Here is a 22,352-nt window from a genome sequence, read left to right on the forward strand (position 1 = left end):
TATAAATAGCTACATTACCTTGTAGCTTATGGCCCGTGGAAAGCAGTTTTAGTGAAAGTAGGCTAATGATTGCGTCATACCCACGTGACTCTCTGTCGCACAGTAGAGAGATTACCTTATGGACATGAGAAGAAGCTCGCGCGCAATCGGGGAAACATGGAGGCAAAATGATAAAATAATTAATCAGAATACCTAGCAAAATTGTCTCCTTCTCCTAGCTCATGGACAGCTCCCATTCACACTCTCCGCCTCTGCATGTTTCGGAAGGGAATGATTCAGATTTCTCATGCCACAGCACTAGAAGACAGACGGGTCACTCACGTCACATCTACGTGGTCAAGCTCTGTTTGAGTCTGCGCGTCAGGGACGGAAGTGCTAAAAAATTGCCAAAAACAGGCTTCAATCATCTCAACGGAGTTCCAATGAGATCGCTCTCATTGAGATGTTAAACCTTCGGATGAGATGTTAAACTGAGGTCCTGACTCTCTGTGGTCACAAAAAATCCCAGGATGTCTTTTGAAAGAGTAGGGGTGTAACCCCGGCATCCTGGCCAAATTTGCCAAGTGGCCTGTACATCATGGCCTCCTAATAATCCCCATAGATATACCAATTGGCTTCATCACTATGTCTCCTCTCCACCAGTAAGCTGGTGTGTGGTGAGCGTTCTGGCGCACTATGGCTGCCGTCGCATCATCCAGGTGGATGCTGCACATCGGTGGTGGTTGAGGATTCCCCCTTTTATGTAAAGCTCTTTTAGTGCAGAGAAAAGCGCAATATAAATGTAATGAATTATTATTATTATAGCAGTTCACATCCTCTGGCTCGGATTTATGCATTTCTATTGAAAACTATCAACGATAAAATTAATCTGCATCAGTCAAGTAGTACAAGTCAACGGTCTTTGAGTTATATTCATTATTATTGTTACGTTATGTGCTTTAAAACATGGGGTAATTTAACGCCTCCTCTCATGACATTTTGCAGAATCTGCTCTGCCTGTGCTCGTTCGTGTGTTTTGGAGGAGGTGTGGCTTTAGTGAGATAGCTCTCGAGGGAGGGTGAGATCTTGTGCTTTCAAAGTCTCCAAAATGACCTACCCAACCATTAACTATTGAATCATTCATGTTCACAGTCTGCAATATATTTCGTTTATTTTAGGTTCAAGTCTTTTTAATGACCCTCCAGCCACAGTTCACTCACAATTTCTTTCAGATCCTTCCTTTCGCCATTTCCTTGGCATGCAGTTTTAGCCGAGCTGAAATCCCAATGCAATGCCCCAGTCTATTTCTCTTCTCCATGAGCTAATTTACTGCTCTCAGCAACTGAAATTTCACACTATTTGCCTGGCAGGCAACATCAAGTCTGCACACTGTACAAATTATGTTGTACATTCATCACACAGAATAAGGCTCATTAAACGTGGCACGTGGTACCGCAGAGAGCAATTACCCCATAATGCAGCTTCCACCTGCCATTCTTCTATGCCATACTATAAGCAGGTACAACTAATTGCTGACATCTAATATCAGGTTGAACTTATCCAAGCATTTATTATATCCTATTATCTAGAGGAGGCAAGTAAGTTTGGAGGGTAAACGCTAAACGTGGCTCATGCTCGTAAATAAGACACAATGATTCATGTATCTGCATTTTAACTTGTCACATTTAAATTTAATCAATAGGTAGTGAAACCTCTCCTTTCCATTTCTTCAAGAAATTGGAAAAAATTAATTCTGAAATAGGGGAGAATTATTGCCCCCCCTGAGGCCTTGCCCTCCTTCGCTTTTCTTCTGAAATCCATTTGGCCTGGTCCCCCCATTAGGCTGGCTGTCAGGCAGTGGATGCTGGGATGGGCGGCTGCGTAGAGAGAGGCAGGAATGGAATGAATTTACCCGGTCATGTAGAGCGGGTGTCAGAGAGCGACTCAGGCAGCAATCCATCAGTGGCACCAGCGTCCTGTCAGGGGAGGGGTGGAGGAAGCGACACATTGGGTCATCAGAGGATCTTCATTCTCCAGCGGTTTACATGCCAAAGGGACGTGATAAGCCAGGGGTCTGAGGAGCATGGTTGAAGTGTGCACATTTTAAGCCTCCTTATGGAAAACTGGTAAATGAAGGCAAGACAGGGTCCAATTATCTTCTATGGTGGGCAGCTTTTAAGCAAGCCAGCACCTTTGACCTACTTGTCTTTGGCCTCAGTGCATACAACCCATCTGAGAGGCCTGAAAACACATTATTGCCGCCTTGTCAGTGCTTAGGCATGGCACACTATGTCTATTAACATGGTGTATTCATCCTGTGAGGACTGATTCATTAAGGCAATGAATTCCCTGAAACAAGCTTATGACTGGTGGGTGAGCAAATACCTATAATAACTGTCCATAGGGATCCAATCAACATGCTTAAATGAAGGGGAAATGGAGCTGGGAGTGAATTCCTCGATTCTAAAAGCTAAAATATGTCCCGATTTCTTACTCCACATTTAACGGATTCAAATACAACTGCCTGATGGAAAATGCCACCTTTCTAATGGATAGACTACATTTTTTAATGAGCCAAAAAATATCCAGATAAAATTTCATAGAACTATAAACAAACCAACTACTTTAAATATTATTCTTTACTCAATATATATTGTAATAATATGACAAGGACAAATACATATTTTTTCTATATTTCTTCAAGTTCCGCTAATGCTGATGATTATACTTGATATTCATTATTGCAGTACTGCTGACCATACTGCAATGTTTGAGTAGCCTGACACTAAATCAGTTTGGACGGGAGTGTGTTAAAAACTAGCTTGAATACCCCCATTATTTTTTGCAATTCTATTTGGTGCTAACAGTTAGTTATGCTCATTTAACAAGCATGACAACATTGTTTAAACCCTTTCCAATAAATATCTGCAAAGCTTATGTGAATTTTACAAATGTATCTTTAAAAACCAACGCATTCTCACCCCACCTTTGACCATGCTTCAATATTTGATGCTTTAGGCCGGATTCACATATAGCGCCTAAAAACGCGTAGAAAACGCTGGGCGCGCCGCATTCTCTATTTTGCAAAGCGCCAGGGCGGTTGCGCTTCAGTTGGTTCTTGTCACATGACCTATTGTGTGCGTATGGTATTCTGAAAAGTTGAGATGTTTTTATCTCGACGCGGTGCGGACGCGCATGGAAAAAAGGAGCGCGTCGCACCGCGACCGCACCGTTTCCATTATGAGCGCGCATACCGCGCGTCTACATTTGAAATAACGAACTTGAGCGCGCAAAAGACGCGATATGTGAACCGGCCCTTAGGCGCCCTTTAGCGTCACTTACATGACGCGATCACACGGCGTCATCTCATTGACGAGTTAGATGACGCGGGTAGGTTTAGGTTTGGGGTAGGGTTACACGCGATCCTAGGGCGTCATCTAACTGACGCTAAAGGGCGCCTTAAGCGTCAGATATTGAAGCATGGTCAAAATGTTAGGTGACGCCTTGGGGGTGAGAATGGGATGTTTCATTTTTTTTGCTAAGTTTATATACTGTAAATAGAAAGTATACATTTGTTGTTAATTGCAACATCCATTAGGCAAACCCATTTGCATCAACCTAATGCTCTATATCTGTGAATAAATGCAAACCAGAGTTAAGTTACTTAAAAAAAGCTTTATTATTCATAAGGTAGGATTAACAACAAACATGCGTCTTGCCACAATAGAAAATTGTAAGATATTGCACTGGTTTAACTATAGAAGTTTTTTTCTTTGCCCATTTCTTTTCACTTCTGTCTGTACAAGCACACTGTCTCCTTTAGTCTTGGACAAAGCGAGACTGACACATCGACAGTGCCCTAAATACATACCACTGTGTAACCATAATTGAGTGTCAAGTCTTAAAATACAAATAATATTTAGTCATCATCCCATTCATCTATGCGTCATGTCTAAGGCAATGGCCATTGCACACCAAATAACTTCTTTTCATAATAAAGACACTCAGAACACTAGACTTAAAAATATTTACATTAAAGTGAACCATCTCATCTGTGCTGGTCAAACACAAAGACACACAGACATATTGAGAGGGCAGTGGTTGGATATGGAGTCTATATGGTCAGATGCAAGTCGTGTGTGTATGTGTGCTCCAAAGGTTTTCGTTCATATAGAGCCGAGCTATACCACAGGTGAGAGGTGGCGGGTGAATTTGCTCTAGACGGTGTGTGAGATTACATTTCACTATCGCGTGCATGGTGGTATGTGGCTGCGGGACATTGATGGATGACCACCGCAGGCATTCTGATACCTGACTTTACCTCACCAAATAGCCCAACCATCATCATTATCCACATCACGTACACGAGAAGGCAGTTAGCGCTCACTTTCACAGCCCTCAGCAGCTCACAAACCCAGGGGGCAGAGATGAATTTGACGTATTTTCACACGTAAGAAAATTACAATGCTTTCTTTTTCGTGAAAAGCACATATATAAATGTAAAGCAGGTCGTCAGAAACTACATGTAAAAAAATAAGATACTAGGAGTGAATGGAACAGTTACTTAATGTCTTCACACCCTGTAAAATCTCAAACGCAGTGCAGCCAGAAAGTAAATCACTAGTGGTCTGCTTTCATCCAAGGAACAAAACATGCCTGAGCACTTGCGCTTTACGACACATTATGTAGACATAATACACTAGTGTGCCATTTACAAACGTTCTCTCAAGGTTTAACACATGTAAACATTTAAGGACAGTTTCTTTAAGCCCAACAAACTTAGTTTAAATGGAGATTTAAGTTCTCTGGGTATGAGAATGTAACTTTGAAGTGGGATTGAGTTGTAATTCATCTGTTTTGGATATAATGGTTAAGGCCTTGGTCTTTTTTAATAACAGTGTATTTATGCCTTGGCCACTAGTGTGTAAGATTGATCAGTGCTCTCTAGACGCAGCAGGGCAAACATGACTGGTGTTAAACCGGACTGCCCACAGATGCATTTTCAACTTGATCCAAATGCCATTCTCGCTACAAGTGCATTTTTGTCACTGATCATGGTGATTTAGGTTCATCAGGAATTAAGCTTCAGGCAGCAATGCGATCAACAGCTCCATTCCCTGAAGAAGCATAAATGTGCAAGACATCCATTCACATTTTATGTGGACAAAACATGAAAAAGGTTAAAGTGTAATTGTACTGTACATACCATCATCAAGTGACTTCAATCACAATCAGTCATAAAGTCTAATTTTCCATATGGGCAGGTACAGAGTAGCACAGTAGATTGGAAATAGCCTAACTTTTGGAACTGACTTTCTGAGTAACGAGACCCCTATTATATTAGTGGCAAGTGTTGAACTTTAAACATGTGGTAAACTGAGCAGAAACACAATACAGATGATTGGTTTCGATTAGAAATGCAAAATGTGGTTAAAACAATTATAGTTCCACAGGTTAAGCTTTGAATACAATATGGTGTTAACACATTGTATTGTCAAGATAATATGAAAGCGTACCACTGTCTCATTCACTGGTCAAACCCCTTAAGACCCAAATCGAGTCTGGGATCTAACTGGATACTGTATTTATTGGTTTTCATATTAATTACACACAAAATAAAAAGGGTTTGTGCAAATACATCTTTGCCTGGTATATTTCAAATAGCCGAGTCAGACAGAGCTGATATGGCAAAGACAGGACACCAATTAAAAACAAACTCCCATTATTTAGGGCATAAAACTAACAAAGAAGACTTTTTTAAATATACATTATATAAGAACTCACACACAAACATACTCTATACATAGGAGAGCACGCGCACACAGACACGCACACACACAAAGTCTGAAAGGAAAGGGAAAAAAAATCAGGAAAAAAAATTAGGCAAACAAATATACAGACAGCAAATTGGTCCAAATATTAAAATGAGAGAAAATAAAAATCACGCTGAGAAAGAAATAAAATGGTCCGCTTGGAATTTTGAACAAGGAATAAATGATATAATGATGTGCAAGTTACTTGGTCTTGCAGTAATGTCTTTAGCTACGATATGTAGCTTTATTGGGATGTGAATGATGGCCAAAAATCACATGATTCATTACACATAGTAATTCTAACATCTTTAATTCTGATAAGAAACAAAGTGACATGTAAAGATGTAATTCATGCCATTAATGACCATCATTCTTCCACAATGTATATCCAAATTTCAGTTACCATGTACAACATTAATAATGGCAGTGCCTTGGGAAAATCTCAGGTCGATTTTTATAGACCTACATCTCACAGCTGAAAAATTAAATGAGCGAGAAAGATGGGAATCGCAGTTTGGTTTTTCTTACATACTACACGTGTGATGAAATCAACCTGGTGTTTGTAAAAATTGCTCGGGATACGCTACTCTTATTGCTGCTATGTGTCTTCCTTCAAAGATGAACAGGCAGAAAGAAATACAAGTGAAATGTTGAGGTGCTTCTTTAAGGCACAACTATATCTACTACAACAGAATATTCTTAACGTAATATGAAGAGGTAATACACTAAGTGGATAGGGTTTCTAGCTCTCAGGGTGCAGAACCACACATTTTTTCCAAGTTTTCTAGCTGCTGAGAAAAATTCTCAAAAAGGAGGAACAAGAAAAGCACAACCTAACAATTATTTTGTGAATGACAGAGCATAAAACTCTCTGAATTTAAGCTTTTGGGCTCATCTGTAAACACCTCTATCTCTCCCTTTGTCTTGCCTTTTCAAAATCTTTTTACAGGGATACTGAGATTAAACAGGACAACTACTGTGTGTTAAAATGTCTGTTAATAGGCAAGTTAAATTAAAGCTGGAGAAAATCTTTATGCAGGGCTGCTACGTTGTCTTGTTAGATTTATCTCGTGAAGTAGTGGAATTGGGCTTTCCCTGGGCCCGTGATTGTGCTTCAGACCTAGGCCTTGGTGTGGTGCCACTTTGTGAAGTCCCTGGTCTTTCCTGATTCTCTTCCCCTGCTTGGGAGTTTGGAGGACCTGGCCTTTTTGAAGTCTCTTGGACCTCTAAAGACCTTTGAGAAGTTGAGGCTGGCTCAGATTTGGATAATGTTTGTTTAGAGGGAGACTCAGTCAGCCTTGGAGGCTGGGAGCCAGAAGCAGCAGAGGGACTCAAGCGGTCAGGAGAATCAGGACGCTCCAGACGACATTCTTTTATCTTTGGGTGGTTGGCATCTACCTGGGGACGCTGGTCCTTTGTTCGCTCTAAGGCCTCTTTAGTACCTCCGATGTTGAGTTTGACAGGGCCAAGTACACTCTTAGCAACAGTGGCCAGTTGAGACACAACTTTGTCCATTCCGCTCTCACAGGCAGTGGATGCAGAGGCGGTAGCAGCAGCAGTGGCTGCAGCCTGTCTGCGGTTGTCGGCCTCCTTCATCTCCTTAGTGATGCCTCCGGTTGGTGTGGTAGCTACAGGGGTATCCCAGGCTACTCCAGAAGCAGTGCTAGAATCCATTCTACCACTGGTTTTGGACCTGGGCTCAGAAGTTTTGAAGGTCCTCCGGGGATCCAATGGAGGTGTGGTAGGTTTGACAAAGGGGTCTTTGCTGACAGAGGTAAAGGCGCTGCCGTGGGTGGAAAAGGTGCTGGACAGAGGGCTGGGTTGGAGTGGAGAAGGCCTAACACTACAGTTGTGTACCTTTGACTCTTTCTTTATTGAGTCCTCCGCTAGCCTTGAACTGGGGTCTTGGGCCATAGTAGAGGTTGTGGGATTCTGTTCTGGGGGCTTGGCTGGAGCTTGCATTGGCGGTGAGGTTGAAGTTTGTGTCTGAGATTGAGTGGTACTTTGGCTTTGTATCTGCAGTCCTTGACCAGGCTGAGGTGAGCCTGGTGGTGCAACTGTTGAGGGCAACAGCCCCAGTGTTGGTGGAGCTGCTGGTCCATTCCTGATGGTATGGGGAGAGGCCATTACAGTAGTAGGCCTCAAGATATGGCTAGGAGGAACGTAGCTTGGCCTGCGTCCATCCTGGCTGTCTTCTGACCCTTCATCTTCCTCATCCTCTGAGGAATCCACCTCGTGGATGGCATCTTGCTTTTGAAGAGACTCGCGGCGCTCAGCACGGTCCTGGCGTATAGCAGACAGCTTGTCTTTCAATTTACTCTTCCCAGGAACAAGTCCCAGAGTTCCAGATTCAGGACCTTCTTGACGACCCAGTTTTCGAACTGAACTCTTCTGCAGGCTGCCCTTTTCTGCAGGAGACACTCTTCCTCCCATTAGAGTCTCACTGGCTGATTCCTGCAGGCTCTGTAGACTAGGGTCTCGCTGTAGCATCTCCTTTTTAAACTCTGAATGTGAAGTATCAAGACTATGTTTGCGGCTGGCCCCAACTGGCAGTTTTTTATCAGCAGCAGAGGAAGGAGAAGGAGAAGAGGATGAAGAAGAAAGAGAAGCTGCAAGTTTCTCAGCCGACTGGACACGTTTGAGCAGAGGAGAGCGAGGAGGATCCGCACTCTTAGGGCGGGATATCTGTCTTACTAAGGGAGGCGAAGAGTGGAGTTTGACAGGGAAAGACTGGCCAATTGAAGAAGTGAGAAGTGCGTGGCTTGGAAGAGGTGAAGGAGAACGCTGGGGGGAAGTGTTCTGAGGGGTGGGCGATGGTGTACGAGCCAGAGGGGATAAGGGGATGTTGCCTGCGGACTTCCGGCGGGGGGAGCGGTACTGGCGCTGCAGTTTGGGGGCTAGACCATGCAAAGAGCTTGGTCTGATCTGACCAGAACTGGCAGGAGAGTTTGGCACACTGGAGCTAGGTGAGCTACTTTGAGATGAGTTCCCACCAACTGCATTAGAGAAAGAGAGGGTTTGAGATTACAGATTAACTATAAACAAAACAAATATGGAGATGAATTAAATTATTTTAGAAATGATATTGATGACGTCATGGGGAACTAATACAAAATATTTTAAGATGCTGCAATTTAAAATTAAATGACAGGCATGGCGGTATGTCTATCAAAATTGCAATGACAGTAGTAGGTCTGTATGATGTATGTAATACTTAAAATGCTGTTTGCTATCTTCATTACAGTATGTATATAAAGATAAAGGCTTTACCTGAGTGGGCAGAGTCGGGTGTGGAACGACAGCCCTGTGTAGGTGAACGAGGGGACATGTGAGTGGGAGACCCCGGGACACTGTCGCCAGATGAGACCGAGCGGTTTAGAGAGGACAAGCTGCGACTGGTGTGGAGAAGAGTAGCCTGCTTGGTGATCTTACGAAACAGGGAGTTTTTCTTTTTACTGTAACGGATAACCATATAAAAACCATTACTGGGACAGTAAATGAAAGCCTGAGTTATTTAAATCATTGGGACAGAAGTATTTTCAGGATGGTAAATCTTATACATCACCTTTCTTGTCCTTCTCTGGTTTTAGTTCTTTTGTTGCGGCGGGCCATTTTGGACTTGTAGCTGGTTTTACGTGCAGGGCCAACCTTAATAGATGTATTCTCAAAAGGTGTAGCAGAGATGGACACCTTACTACCACTCTGCAAAAAAAAAAAAAAAATATTCTGAATACCAATAAATTCAAAAGCAACAAGGCTCATCAGATTATGGCTTCCAATGTACCTTGAGAATGAGCTCTACAACTTCTGTGTGCACAAGTCCATGGACAGGCTCTCCATTAACATGCGTAATAAGATCTCCCTCTCTTAGTCCAGCCTCATGGGCAGGTCCTCCAACCTCCACGTGCTGCAAAGCAATATGTTAGAGCACTCAAAACCACAAATTGGTACGGTCTAACTCCATCATGGAGAACAATTGTAACTGCCGTACTCACCCAGACCATGTGGTGCACAGTATAAATGTCTGTGTCTCCCATGTAAACCCTGATGGCACGCAGGGTAAAACCATATTTCTTGCCTGCTCTGTGAATGACTATGGCAGGTTTAACACTGCAGACAGCTGGGGACAGGTCTCGGCTGGGAGAGGAGTCACGTGACGAGGGGTTGGAAGAAAGAGAGTGAGGGGACATGGGACTGGCAAGAGGAGAGGCACCATGGTGATCTGAAAGAGAAGAAAAAAAAAGACTTTGAACATTAGTGAAAGTGTGATAGCCAATCCAGTCAAAAAACTGTGAATTTGACTAGTAGGACATGTTCCATGTTGGTGTCAGCAAAAGGGTTTGGGGTTTTTCAAAAGGGGATATGATCATGTTTGCTCTAGTGCTGTCAATTTAACGTGTTAATTTAATTTATTTGTTATGGAAAAAATAACGTGCTAATATTATTAATGCATTTAATGCACCAGCATAGTTCATCTTACATTTTTATAGTTGATTGGTGATGAACATAATGCAGGGCAACAACTCACAGTGTGATGTAGCCTATAGAATGCAGGTAATGCCTCTAAAATTCAAGATTTCAGGGCAAAAATACTCCTATATATATACTCCTTTGCTCAATTTTGCCAACAAAATATTAACTATAAAGGCAGAGCAGAACTGTTGTGCGTCCTTGAGCAAAACACACAATTGTTTCGTTTCTGAATTATGTTTTAAACAAATCAATCGGGTAAACCAATGTTTCAATGGCCCATTCATAAAGAGAGCCATTTACTTAATTCCTGAATGAATCCGTTTGGACGAATCGAATGAATGACTCAATGACTTTAGAATTTAGACATTTACCACAACACACTGGCAGTTTTAGTTTCTTTAGGGTATAATTTCACTAAAATGTTTTTTTTTTTCATACTTACATATTAATAAAAACCCATTAAAGGAAATTGTCATCATTTACTCACCCTTACAGTTGTTGAAGCCTAAAAGGTTATGTGTAATACATTCTATGTTGAATCAAATCAAATATTTGTTTATTTTTTGTAATGTCTATTCGATGCTTTTCTCATTGAACACAATTACGGCTTTAACTTTTGGGGGTAATTTCTCAGCCAAAATTGATTTGCGATTAATGAGATTAAATTATTAATAGCATGACAGCCCTGGTTTGATCAAGGACCAACAACATGTTGATCTAGAGAAGTCATGTATGGCAAAATCATGAAGACCAATCATATTGACTTACCAGAAGGAATCATTAGTGAGAGGGTAGTTGCAGAGGCTGATTTGATGACTTTGTTAAGTGGACGTGATGCGTGTTTCTCTGTATCTCCTGATAGCAGTCTGTGGCGAGCTCTTCGAGCCGCCAAATCACTGATGGCTTTAGGAGTAGAGTTTTCATAACTTTCAGCACTGTAGCGAGAAGCTCGATCCAACACATCAGCAGAACTACCAGCTGAAATCACATGCATGCACATAAATAAAAAATGAGAGATGTCAGAGATATGTATACAGAAAATGGCAAACTATCAGAATGATTGAATATGGCGTTACTTGAAATCATAAACCCCAGTCAATTTTGCACCTTTTTACGAGACATTTTTATGCCTCATTAAATCTTTGACTTGTCTTGAAAATCTTTTGAACATTTTATTATTCTTTTTTTTTGGTAAAGCTAGAACATTTACTCCCAAGAGTAATTTATAAAGACTGACGTGTGAGAGTGGATTGGCTGATCTGGCTGGAAGTGGAGCCTGGTGTGGTGGGTGATTCATCTAGCCTGAGCTCTCTCTCCACAGGGAGCTCTGGTATGGCCTGAGGCAGATCTTCCACACGAGGGCCCCTCACAGGGGTCTTCCTGCCCCCAACACCGCCATCCTCTTCACTGGAAATGGCGAATCGAGGCATTTCGATGATAGCTGAGCAGCAGCGGCGACGTACAGTCAGAGGTGGGCTGGAATCACTCTCAGTGTGAGATGACTCGGAAACAGAGAGACGCTTCCTTAAGCTGCATAAAAACCAAACATGTTTATGACACAATGTTGGACAAATAGGTTTTGTTATTTATTTATCAAATTGATTTGAGGTGTTTCACTCACATCTCAGGCGAGCCAACCAGCCAACTCCGGTCTCTAGACTTTAGGCCACTGAGACTGTCGATCCGCTCTCCTCCTTCTTCACTCAGACTGCGCTTAGTTGGAGGAGGGGTGCGCTTCTCCTCATGCAAGGAAAGACGCTCCATACTACTATATACCTGAGATAGGGAGATCGTTGGGGAGAGATGAAGTTAAAAAAGAAAGAAAAGAGAGAAACAGAAGCAAGACTCAACTTTAAAAACACTATAAACTGTTTAAGCCATTAGACTGAACGTATAATTAAGCAGAACAGATACCAACACTAGATTATGATTACAGAAGCCATAAGTTGTTTTATAGCAGATACAAAAACTGTAAACTGTACTGGCAACCACAAACAGTCCACATTTAATAAAGGTAATGAAGAATTTCAGTTGTCCTCTACAGGTTATTATTCAGGAAGTGACTGAAATGGCACCCCTATCGCAGTACTAACATTGTTAAAGTGCAAAATTATGTTTCTTTCCATGCTGTCCCATTTTTCTTTATTTTCATATGCCCTATATTCCACCCTGCTTTTAAAGTACCTTACTTAGCAGAATAATTGTTAATTTTTATTATTATTAATGAATAAACTATTAATTGAACATCTTATATCATTTTGTAATGAGTGTTAGCATGTGTTGCTTCACACCTTGCTAAATCGTGGTGAACAGGAGGAGAACTGACGGATCTCCAGATGGTCATCATCATTAGTGTCATCCTCTTCCTCCGAGTCTACATGATGATACCGATCTGAACGTGCTAGAGGGTTAAAGAAAGAGATCTCAGATTGTGTTTTAGAGAACATAAGTCCATGTGGTGTGTGCTGCAGGTATGGAAGAGAGTAAAGTATCTTGTTATAAATTTTACTCCATTCCCTGCTGCCTGAAGACGTACTGTCAAAGTAGCTAGTGTCATCCTCCGACTCCAGCTGAGGAATGAACTCAGCCTTCTGCCTCAGGAGACTGTTCCAGTCCAGATCAGTAAAAAAGCGGTGCTGTTTCACCTCAAACGCACTCCCTGTGAGACAGAGAGAGAGACGATATCTTCAAATATTTTTCAGAGAACAGAGATGTGGGATTCTTCTCAAGATTTTCTGCTCAGGTTTATTCATGCACTATTAATCAGCACATCAGTCAAGTCACTCCTCTAAGACTATACCAGGGAATAGATTAAGGAGAAGTCAGTCTGTTTAAGTAAGTGTGAGTTTGTGCGCTAGAACACCTGTGCCCAGACGCTCCAGAGGGTTTTGCCGCAGTAGTTTGGAGATGAGATCTTGAGCCTCAGGAGGCAAAGCTTCATCACCTTCTGGCCAGATTATCTCATCTATTGAACAAAACATACAAAAATCATCAACAACACAAATAGGTTCACAGGTCATATTTCAAATAACACAGACTGATTTAAGGATTTTATGAAGTTTTATTTTTCAAAATGAACTATTGGGCTGACTAGAGAAAAGTAGTCTAGAAACTGATAATTGATATCACATGCCATACCAGTCTGTATAATGTAATGTTTCTCATGATTACATATTTTTTTAACTTTCTTCTAGAAACGATACTTACCACTGATGACTTGTCCAAACAGTTCCTCAGGGGTATCCCCAAAGAAGGGAGCACAGCCCACAAGAAACTCATACAAGATGACTCCCATGGCCCACCAGTCCACTGGTTTACCATAGCCTTGCCTCAGAATGACCTCAGGAGCAATGTATTCAGGAGTACCACACACCTGAAAAAGAAAGAGTTTTGAGAGCTGCAGTTCCTTTTAAATATATAAATAAAAAAACTGAAACAACTCGACAAATCACAGTCCCAGAGGACAGTTGTACCTGTTTATCAAGGAATTCACGGGCATCTTTTTCAATGTGGCCCTCATATAGATTGGTTGTTAAGCTCATTAAACCAATTTTGGACAGGCCGAAGTCTGTCAGTTTGACGTGTCCCATTGAAGTAATCAGGAGACTGTAGAAAAACAGGAAAAAAAATTTCTGACATGAATGAATGTGAAAGTCCATCCATCCATCAATCCATCCATCCATCTAAAACAAATGCTGTCTAAATCAAAGCCAACTGATCTGTTACAGCCTAAGGAAACAAGCATGCCAAACGAACATGTTTTTTATATTCTCCGAGAGTTAAATAATAAAAACAACCCTGAAGGAGGTCTTTGACTGAATAATAGTGATACTTAAAGATTTTCAAGCTTCAATAGTGTGTGAGATGTTTATTTTTTTCCCCAATACAATTTAGAATAGAAAGTCAACAACAAACAGGGTGGTTTGGTGTTGCATTTTCTTACTTGTCAGGTTTGAGGTCTCGGTGCACAATGCCATAGTTGTGAAGGTATTCCAGTGCTAGAACGGTCTCAGCAAAGTACATACGTGCCATGTCCACAGGCAGAGCTCCAATGTGCTTCAGCAAAGTGGCACAGTCCCCACCTGTAGACACACACAAACAATTTCAACTACAGCATCCCTTTGGGGTGTATCCCATATTGAAGTCATCCATGAACATAGTCACCCTCCACAAAGAGTACTTCTTACCCTCCACATACTCCATAACCATGCAAAGATGTCTCCTTGTCTCAAAGGAGCAGAACATGCTGACAACAAAAGGGTTCTCTGCAAATGTCAGGATGTCTCTTTCCACAAAGGCCTGCTGGATCTGGTTTCTCAGGATCAGGTTCTGCTTGTTGATCTTCTTCATGGCAAATCGCTGACGGGTCTCCTTATGCCTCACCAAAAACACAGCCCTGAGTGGAGGGAGGCATGCATCACTTCTAACTGCCTCCTTACCCAACGACTATTAAAGAGATGACATTCTAAAAGTGTAACACCTTACACCTTTTAAAATCCTTTCTGTAGCTGAGAAATTAAACTCTTACCCATAAGCTCCATTACTGATGAGTTTAATGGTCTCAAAGTCTTCCTCACGAGGAGGTTTAGTTTTGGACTGAGGCTGAAGCTGGTGTGGCTGTACGGTGGCTCCTCGACTCTGCATATAAACACAAGCATTTGGTCTTAGTTGAATGCTAGTATACAAAGTCGATAGAGTTATTGAATATATTTTTACTTACGTCTGTGGAATCTGTCTCTGTCTCGGGGGTTTCAGGGTTACCACTATCATAGCTACTCAGCTGGGCCATTTCTAGAGAGCAAGAGTGAAAAGAGGGAATGAAACGAAAAAGGTGTCATTGAGAAACAACACAAATGTTATTGTAGCTCCTGATAAAAGACTGCAAAACCAATAACATCAGATTTGCTTCATACAGTCCCTAAAAAGCATTTGAACACTTACGCCACACTTTAAAATATATGAATGACAATTCATTAGACAATTATATGACTTAGACAATTCATTAGGGGGTGGGTCTCTCATAACATTTTTAAGTGTAGCTTAGTGTTCAAATGCTTTTAGGGTGATTGTATGTAGCATTCTTACCCTCAAGGGGGTCCCTGGTGAGGCCCAGCTGGCTGATGATGTACCTCGGGATGTCAGACTTGATGCCTTGACCTTCTTTAGCATGACCTTCAGCAGCCTCTAACAGGTGGTAGAACTCCTCTGGATTAAATTCCTAGACACATAACACAGGGAGAAATAAGTCCCACTCAATCATTATATTTATTTGAGAGATCTGGAGTAGATCGGATATCAAATACTTCAGGACAAACATTTCAAATCATGATGAGCTTATTACTGTAATATCACTTTTTTATTATGTATTAATAACAGTCAAATATCTATAAATCACCATATTTATAACTCTTTTTTTCTACAAACATTTTGGTCAAAAATGTCTTCTTATTCAGGGATATTCACACAAAAAGATGAAACAATGTTACATACAGTATGTTAACAAAACATAATTTTGAAATTAAAGAATGTAAGGAAAAAAAGAGCCAAATTAAGTGCCAAAATCAATGTTATTTATTTAAGGAACAGTTTGGATATTTTGTGTGTGTTTATTCAGGCAGGTTTGTCTCCAGGTGTCACACTGAGATATTTGGATGCATTGTGCGTACATGAAGCAGAACAGGTTAACAGCTCATTTACTCTCTCAGCTGCAGGTCCTCTATCAGTGCTGAGCTGTACTGTATATGTTGTCATACCACTGAATGCACCAGATTACTCAAAATACACATGTGACCACAACAATGCAGCTCCATGTGGAAGTCAGAGGAGCTTTTATGTTTGCATGTGTGCAATTTTTTGTTTTTATAATGCACTGCAGCCTGCCATGATTCTTTAAACAAAACAATGAATATCACACATCATTGTGCATTTTGAAGCTTTGTAGTTTGGTCTTTATTCACAAAGTAAATTTTAATTAATTATGCGGTACTGGGCATGTGCTTCATTAGTTATGGAAAAGCAGTTTCCTCTAAAGCCTCGCTAAAACTTATCTCAAAGATTCCCGATTAGAATCCTTTCAAACATCAGTGCTTACCAAACACTCCAGCAGACGGGCAGGCCGGGCGATGACTATCATCAGTTTCTTTACCAGCTGGGTGACAAACGTCACCTCCCCACTTTCTGAACGCTCGTGAGCCTGGCAGTAGACAGAGAAGACAATAGTTTTGGAATAGCATACTAGCACACTGTTCAGTTTGCAGCATGTATACTGTGTACTACATGACTAGAGCACCTAGTAAATCTGTCAGAATTAGCAGTATGCAAATTACAGAACACAATGCAATGTTAAAATTGACCATCCATTTCCACTGAGACAATTAAGCCAGAAGCGATATCAATCACTCAGTACTAGAATAAAAGATATTTTATTCTAGTACTGAGTGATTGATATCGCTTCTGGCTTCTGATATCGCTTCTATTGATTCTAGAATAAAATATATTTTATCCTACAGAGAGAGTGCATAAAAAGTAAAAGCGTAAAAGGAGCGGAAGCAAGATCATCAATTGGGTAGAGAATAGCTGTTTAGAGTCGATGGTTAAACAGTCGGCTGATGATAATAGAGCCATCTCTGACAGACAGCACAGTCACCTCAGGGGATGTCTAATCAACCTCTGAATTATTTATACAGGTAATGAAACCGCCAGTGAATCACACACACTCAGGATAATAAAGGGTCTCTGCACTGAGTAAATACACTATAGAGTGTCATAAGTAACAGAAGTGAGAGCTGTAGGATGAGGGAGGGATTTAGTTTAGCTCACCCTAAACTAGATGCTCTATACTCAGCTATATATAAGGTCAATAGAAGATTCCCATGGTTCCTTTAGGGCCAGACGTCATGGTGACAGCCAGGTCACTAAAGTGACCCTAACTTGAAATTGGCTCCTGTGGTTTTTAATGATGCAACCATGGGAGACTGAATGTTATAGACTGATCATTTAAAAAGGTACAACTAATCTGACCTTAAGACAAATGTCCATTTAAATAAATAAAGCCTATTCTTGAGGACAAAGAAGAAAATGCATTTGAAAAAATTCTGGTCAATAGTCCAAGAACAAAAATGAGAAGATGAATGAATAAAACTGTTACTATAACATCTTTCAATAGGAATTGGGGAAGCATGATAGATAGCATGAGCCAATATTTTGTTGAAATGTCACAATTGGTCTAAATGAGATATTAGCAAATATTTAATTGTGCACACTAATTTCATCCTATTTTTGCATTTAGATTACCTCTGCTGTCATTTAGATAATACTGATAATTATTAATTGACATTATTAAATTTGACGTATCACAAAATGAACATTTATTATATTAATATATTTATTTCTTATATACATGATTTCATATCTTTTAAGTAGAATGTTGTGATGCCAAGCAATAAACAATATGGATTTTATTTTTTGCTTTTTTCATTTCCTTTAAAAAAAAAAAAAAAAAAATACAAAATAGCATTACATTTTTAATTCTGGCCATAATATCAAAAACATTATTGTTGTGTTGGTATCAGTCAGAATTTTAGGTAACATTTTTTTTTTTGTATTACAGTGTCCTTATTACATTTGTTACATGTACTTACCATAATAATAACAGTAAATTATGCATAATTAAATGCAACTAACCCTCAACCAAATCCTAATCTTACCCAAACCCTGTAGTTGATTAATATTACTTATATGCATAATTACACTGTAATGACAACTTTAAATAAAGTGTAAGCGAATTTTAAAATCAGTGCATTCCTTATATGGGTAACTAAAGTCATTACAAATAAAATAAAAAAAAATACTATGATTCAGAATTCAAATTTGAATAAAATAAACCCAAGCAGGTTAATTATACACATTAAAATAGTCTAGTTACAGTGCATGTTTTGAGTGCTAAACTGTCAACAAGTCTTAATATCAACAACATAAAACAGCATCTGAGACTATGACCTTGACTCAATGCAAACCTGGAAAGTAAAAACAATCATAAACTCAACTGTTTGATCCACATGGTTTCTGAGCGTGCTCTGTTCCCAACGCTCTAAAACGCGCTGAAGAACCTCCTCTTCCTCCAGCCGCCTCTGCCACGAAACGCAGGACATCCTTTGAGCGAGCGAGGAAGCGTTAAATGGAGAATTTGGGAATGCTTTTCTGAATTCACCTGCTGAAGATGCGATTTATACCGCGTCCCTGTCTGGCCCACCTGTCACCATTGGCTCCCAAACTAAACCAGCCAATTAGCAGGGGCTGGATGATGTCATCCCTACTCGCCTGAATGCCAAGTATGTCTGCGGCGATAGCGCGGCGACTTGCATGAGATCACGATGTGCGCATTTTTGATTCTGGCAGGCAACAGCAACTGGATGGTTATGGACAACCAACCGAAAGAGGGGAAAACCCGACCTAACCCCTCCTTCCAATCTCACTCTCTCCCTTTCTCTCTCTCTCTCTCCCGCCTTGTCTCTCACTCCCCGCACCCCCTTCTTGGGTGCCTGGAATACTCATCCGTCACCAGTGGTGGTTACTGGGGTGTGAAATTAAATTCAGGAAGGTGCTGCACCCCCCATTCCAATACACAACAAACACACACACACTCTTGCACATTCCTGCACACATACGGTTTGTGGGATCAGTATGGGACCTCTGGGAGTCATAACGCTGGCCCTGTGGCACTGTAACTGAGCTAATCAAGTCATCAATGACATCTCCTGACTAATGCAGATGTGACAGGTGACCACAGACTCAACAGAATAACGAACAAACATCAGGAAACACACATGTGATGGAGTTCTTTATGACTACCCAGCAGTATAGAGATGACCTCTGGCCTGCTGTGATGACATCATACTTAGGCAGACATGGATTTATGGCTAAGGAACAACAGAAAGGACCTCACTGAAGCTGTGCATGACAAGGAGTCAATACTCTTGAAATACATGCTTCCAACATATTCTCCACATGTGGCTGTCTTTGCATACTCACATCCTGGTGTAGCTTCTCAAGGTTCTCCTGTAGCTCGTAGAAGTAGCGGGAGGAGATGAGACCCTCGCGGGATTTGTCCAGACAGTCCCGAGACAGTTCGATGACCTGGTGGTGGATGAAGCTCAGGACACCGTCAGCTAAAGGCATGACTTTGTCAGGGGCTGATGAGGATATGAAATCAGCCAACCGTTCCTCCATCTGAGCAGTAGCCTGTGGGACAGACAAATCCTAGTTCAGCAAAGGCCAAGCAAAGGAGAAACAGAGGCATCCAGCCACCCATAATGCCCTAAATCCTTTAATTAACAAAATAAAAAAGAAAGTCAGTTTTGCCATTATACTTTTTTCTACAGTTATAAAGCAACAGTGAGTGATTTACATATTTATTTATTCTTTGTCTGTACACATTTATGCTAATTAATGTCTTATTGTCTAATGTTTATTTCATATATTGCTCATTTATTAATAGCACCCTTATCAATTCATTTGTAATTATTATTACTATATCATTAATATTTTTTTATTACACTTATTATTCAATTAACATTCTGGCACCAGTAAATATATTTGTTCTCTTTTCTGTCACTGTGTGTATTAGTGCTTTAGCAAATGTCATGTCAATAGTAGTTTAATGTGCGACAATGAGACTCTATCAAGTGTATTTGAGTTGTGCAATTTCTGCGTCGGTTTTAGACCTCACCTTAGGGAAACGCTCCTTGTAAACATGGTTCATCATGATGATCTCATGGTCAAATGATATGGGTGAGCGTCCAGGGCTGAAGAACAGAAGAAAGAAATACAAATGAGTGGAGAAAAGAATTAACAAATGGGACTTACCTTACCTTTCTTTTTCTTGTTGATCATATAGTTTCAACCCAAATGCTCTCTCTCTCTCTCTCTCTCTCTATATATATATATATATATATATTTGTAATCTTATGTGGATGTTGCACTGGAGCACCTGTATTTTCTGACATAGCCAACCTCATTCATGTCAAAGGATCATCTTCAATGAGAGACGCTCCACAGGGAATATTGAGTGATATGGCTTGTGTAGATATACTAGTATGTGTGCGTGCGTGCATTTTATTCAGGGACACAGATTACAGATGCAGCTGGGACCACATGAGTCACTCCGGTTAGTAAAGGTAAGCTGGTCATGTGACCCGAGGATGAGGTAATGCTGTCGTCATTCGAAAGCTTGCTCTCCCTATTAGCCCACCTGATTGAATAAAAACATACTGACCATCGCACATCTGGTTCACCTCCAGGGTGCTGTTGAGAAATGCACCAAACACACACTTGCACACTAAATTGGCTCGTCATCTACAGATGTGTCAATAACAATATGAGACAGGTGAAAAATATTCTAGTCAAATCTTCAACTTACTTGAGAGCCATTTCAATCAAAAATTACGATCTGACCATGACTGCGGTAAAGGTTAACTCTGACAGAGATTGATTCGCAGCTGAAGGGAGCTGCATTAACAATCACACTGAGAATATTTCTCCTGCTGAGTGACGTAGAGAGAAAAGACGAGGGAAAACGAACATGCCTTGGAGCGATCCTCTTCTTTTATTAAATAAAGAATTTACTGTTTGCACAGAATCAATGTGAACCTCCTGCGGCGCAATAACATTCTGCATTCAGACAGATGATAATTAGTGAATGTAATTATTTTTCTCTGATGGATGCAAAAACACCCTTGCAGCCCCAAAAAATCATGTTTTTGAGAAATGACCTTGAAAAAAAAAAAGATTCTAGTTATAGTTTTGAGCCACATTGATTTAACTGAAGTAATGTTCTGTGCAGGAACATAATGAAAAAAATAGAGGAAATAAAGAAAGGACAGCTATTCATATACGATTTGTTATGGGAGAAAAGAATGTAGCATTTGGGTTAGAAATAATAAAAAAAAGAGTGATAAAAGGAGAGGAACCAATTCCTAAGTATGCACTTTGACATGCCAACAATTTCTTTTAAAGGGACAATGTGTACTTTATGTATTTTATTATTTAAAATCAATATTTTTATTCATATATATGTCTTCAATGGTGTATAAATACCTCTGCCAATTATCTGACTTATCCCCGTAAATGAAGAAATTATTATCTTTATATACATGGGACGGGTAGGTCCACGGACGCTTCCATGTATTTCCACCATCTTGAAAAACTATAACAGCAGAGAGGGACAAAAAGTATTAGCCCAATGCGTTTCCACAACGCATTTTCGTTCAGAGCCAGCGTGACATAACTGAAAGCAGCAGAAACGGAGGAGCAGAGCAGCGAGATGTGCTTGTCACTGCCCCTTTAAAAGGCTGCATTGCAAATCGTTGTCACAAGAAAAGTCCAAAATAGATCGTAAAAGGAAACGTGACCGGAGATTACAAAACACACAAGTTAATTTCGGGATAGCTTTTTCCAGGTGGATAGAGCTAATGCAGGAGAAAGATTTCAAAAGAGACGCCAAAGTCCTGCTTTCTTCTCAACAGGTCAATGTTACAGTCTTAATTACAAGCTTTTTTCATTGTTTGGTTGTGTACTTCGACAAATGAACAATTATAGTTAAAAGTTGATGAAATCTAACAATGCACATACTTCAACGAAAATACAACGAATAAAGGCATAACTACTTACTACAATAGTTCATGTTTTTCACAGTCAGTAATTCATATTGTAACATTCGTTTGTTCGTTGTGGCAAGTTGCTGTTTGAAATAGCAAACCTGTTCACCCGAACACTCGACCAAGTGCTATTAGAAGACATCCTGTCATAGCTTTTTGGTACATAATGGCTACCGTAGATGCAACGCACATTTGAAAAAGCGAGGTGCTGGAGAGCACAATTCGTTTGAATGCAAAATACATTTTCACCGCTAGATGGGAGAAATTCCTACACATTGTGCCTTTAAAGCTCTTTGAGGATTGAGGTGTTCTTACTTTTCCAAGAAATTTGGGCTTTATTGCTTCAGAATATGCAGGAGTCCTAATATATTCTACATGAAAGCAAGTATGTCGTATGTCAAAAAATTCAGTATTTACAAAATAGAAAGCAGAC

The 22,352-nt window shown here is 40.4% G+C and overlaps 1 protein-coding gene across 8 annotated transcripts in view; it reads right to left on the reverse strand.

Annotated features, from left to right (window-relative positions):
• Nucleotides 1-3,639: 3,639 nt before the first annotated feature.
• Nucleotides 3,640-22,352, reverse strand: part of mast2 (microtubule associated serine/threonine kinase 2) — a 136,576-nt gene continuing 117,863 nt past the window's right edge. For all 8 annotated transcript variants that reach the window (XM_089134230.1, XM_089134228.1, XM_089134227.1 and 5 more), the window contains 21 exons: nucleotides 19,993-20,068; nucleotides 19,296-19,505; nucleotides 16,357-16,458; nucleotides 15,351-15,483; nucleotides 14,986-15,056; nucleotides 14,794-14,903; nucleotides 14,453-14,661; nucleotides 14,209-14,347; nucleotides 13,739-13,871; nucleotides 13,473-13,638; nucleotides 13,129-13,230; nucleotides 12,802-12,924; nucleotides 12,557-12,666; nucleotides 11,887-12,041; nucleotides 11,503-11,795; nucleotides 11,034-11,243; nucleotides 9,788-10,014; nucleotides 9,577-9,699; nucleotides 9,358-9,494; nucleotides 9,063-9,247; nucleotides 3,640-8,788 (listed from right to left, as the gene is read on the reverse strand). In XM_089134230.1, coding sequence (XP_088990356.1) covers nucleotides 6,837-8,788; nucleotides 9,063-9,247; nucleotides 9,358-9,494; nucleotides 9,577-9,699; nucleotides 9,788-10,014; nucleotides 11,034-11,243; nucleotides 11,503-11,795; nucleotides 11,887-12,041; nucleotides 12,557-12,666; nucleotides 12,802-12,924; nucleotides 13,129-13,230; nucleotides 13,473-13,638; nucleotides 13,739-13,871; nucleotides 14,209-14,347; nucleotides 14,453-14,661; nucleotides 14,794-14,903; nucleotides 14,986-15,056; nucleotides 15,351-15,483; nucleotides 16,357-16,458; nucleotides 19,296-19,505; nucleotides 19,993-20,068 — 4,966 coding nt within the window. In that variant the 3' untranslated portion in view covers nucleotides 3,640-6,836. The remainder of the gene's footprint in view (nucleotides 8,789-9,062; nucleotides 9,248-9,357; nucleotides 9,495-9,576; nucleotides 9,700-9,787; nucleotides 10,015-11,033; nucleotides 11,244-11,502; nucleotides 11,796-11,886; nucleotides 12,042-12,556; nucleotides 12,667-12,801; nucleotides 12,925-13,128; nucleotides 13,231-13,472; nucleotides 13,639-13,738; nucleotides 13,872-14,208; nucleotides 14,348-14,452; nucleotides 14,662-14,793; nucleotides 14,904-14,985; nucleotides 15,057-15,350; nucleotides 15,484-16,356; nucleotides 16,459-19,295; nucleotides 19,506-19,992; nucleotides 20,069-22,352) is intronic.

This window comes from Pimephales promelas, chromosome 8 (assembly GCF_988280905.1).
Source record: "Pimephales promelas chromosome 8, fPimPro1.hap1.1, whole genome shotgun sequence".
Lineage (NCBI taxonomy): Eukaryota > Metazoa > Chordata > Actinopteri > Cypriniformes > Leuciscidae > Pimephales > Pimephales promelas.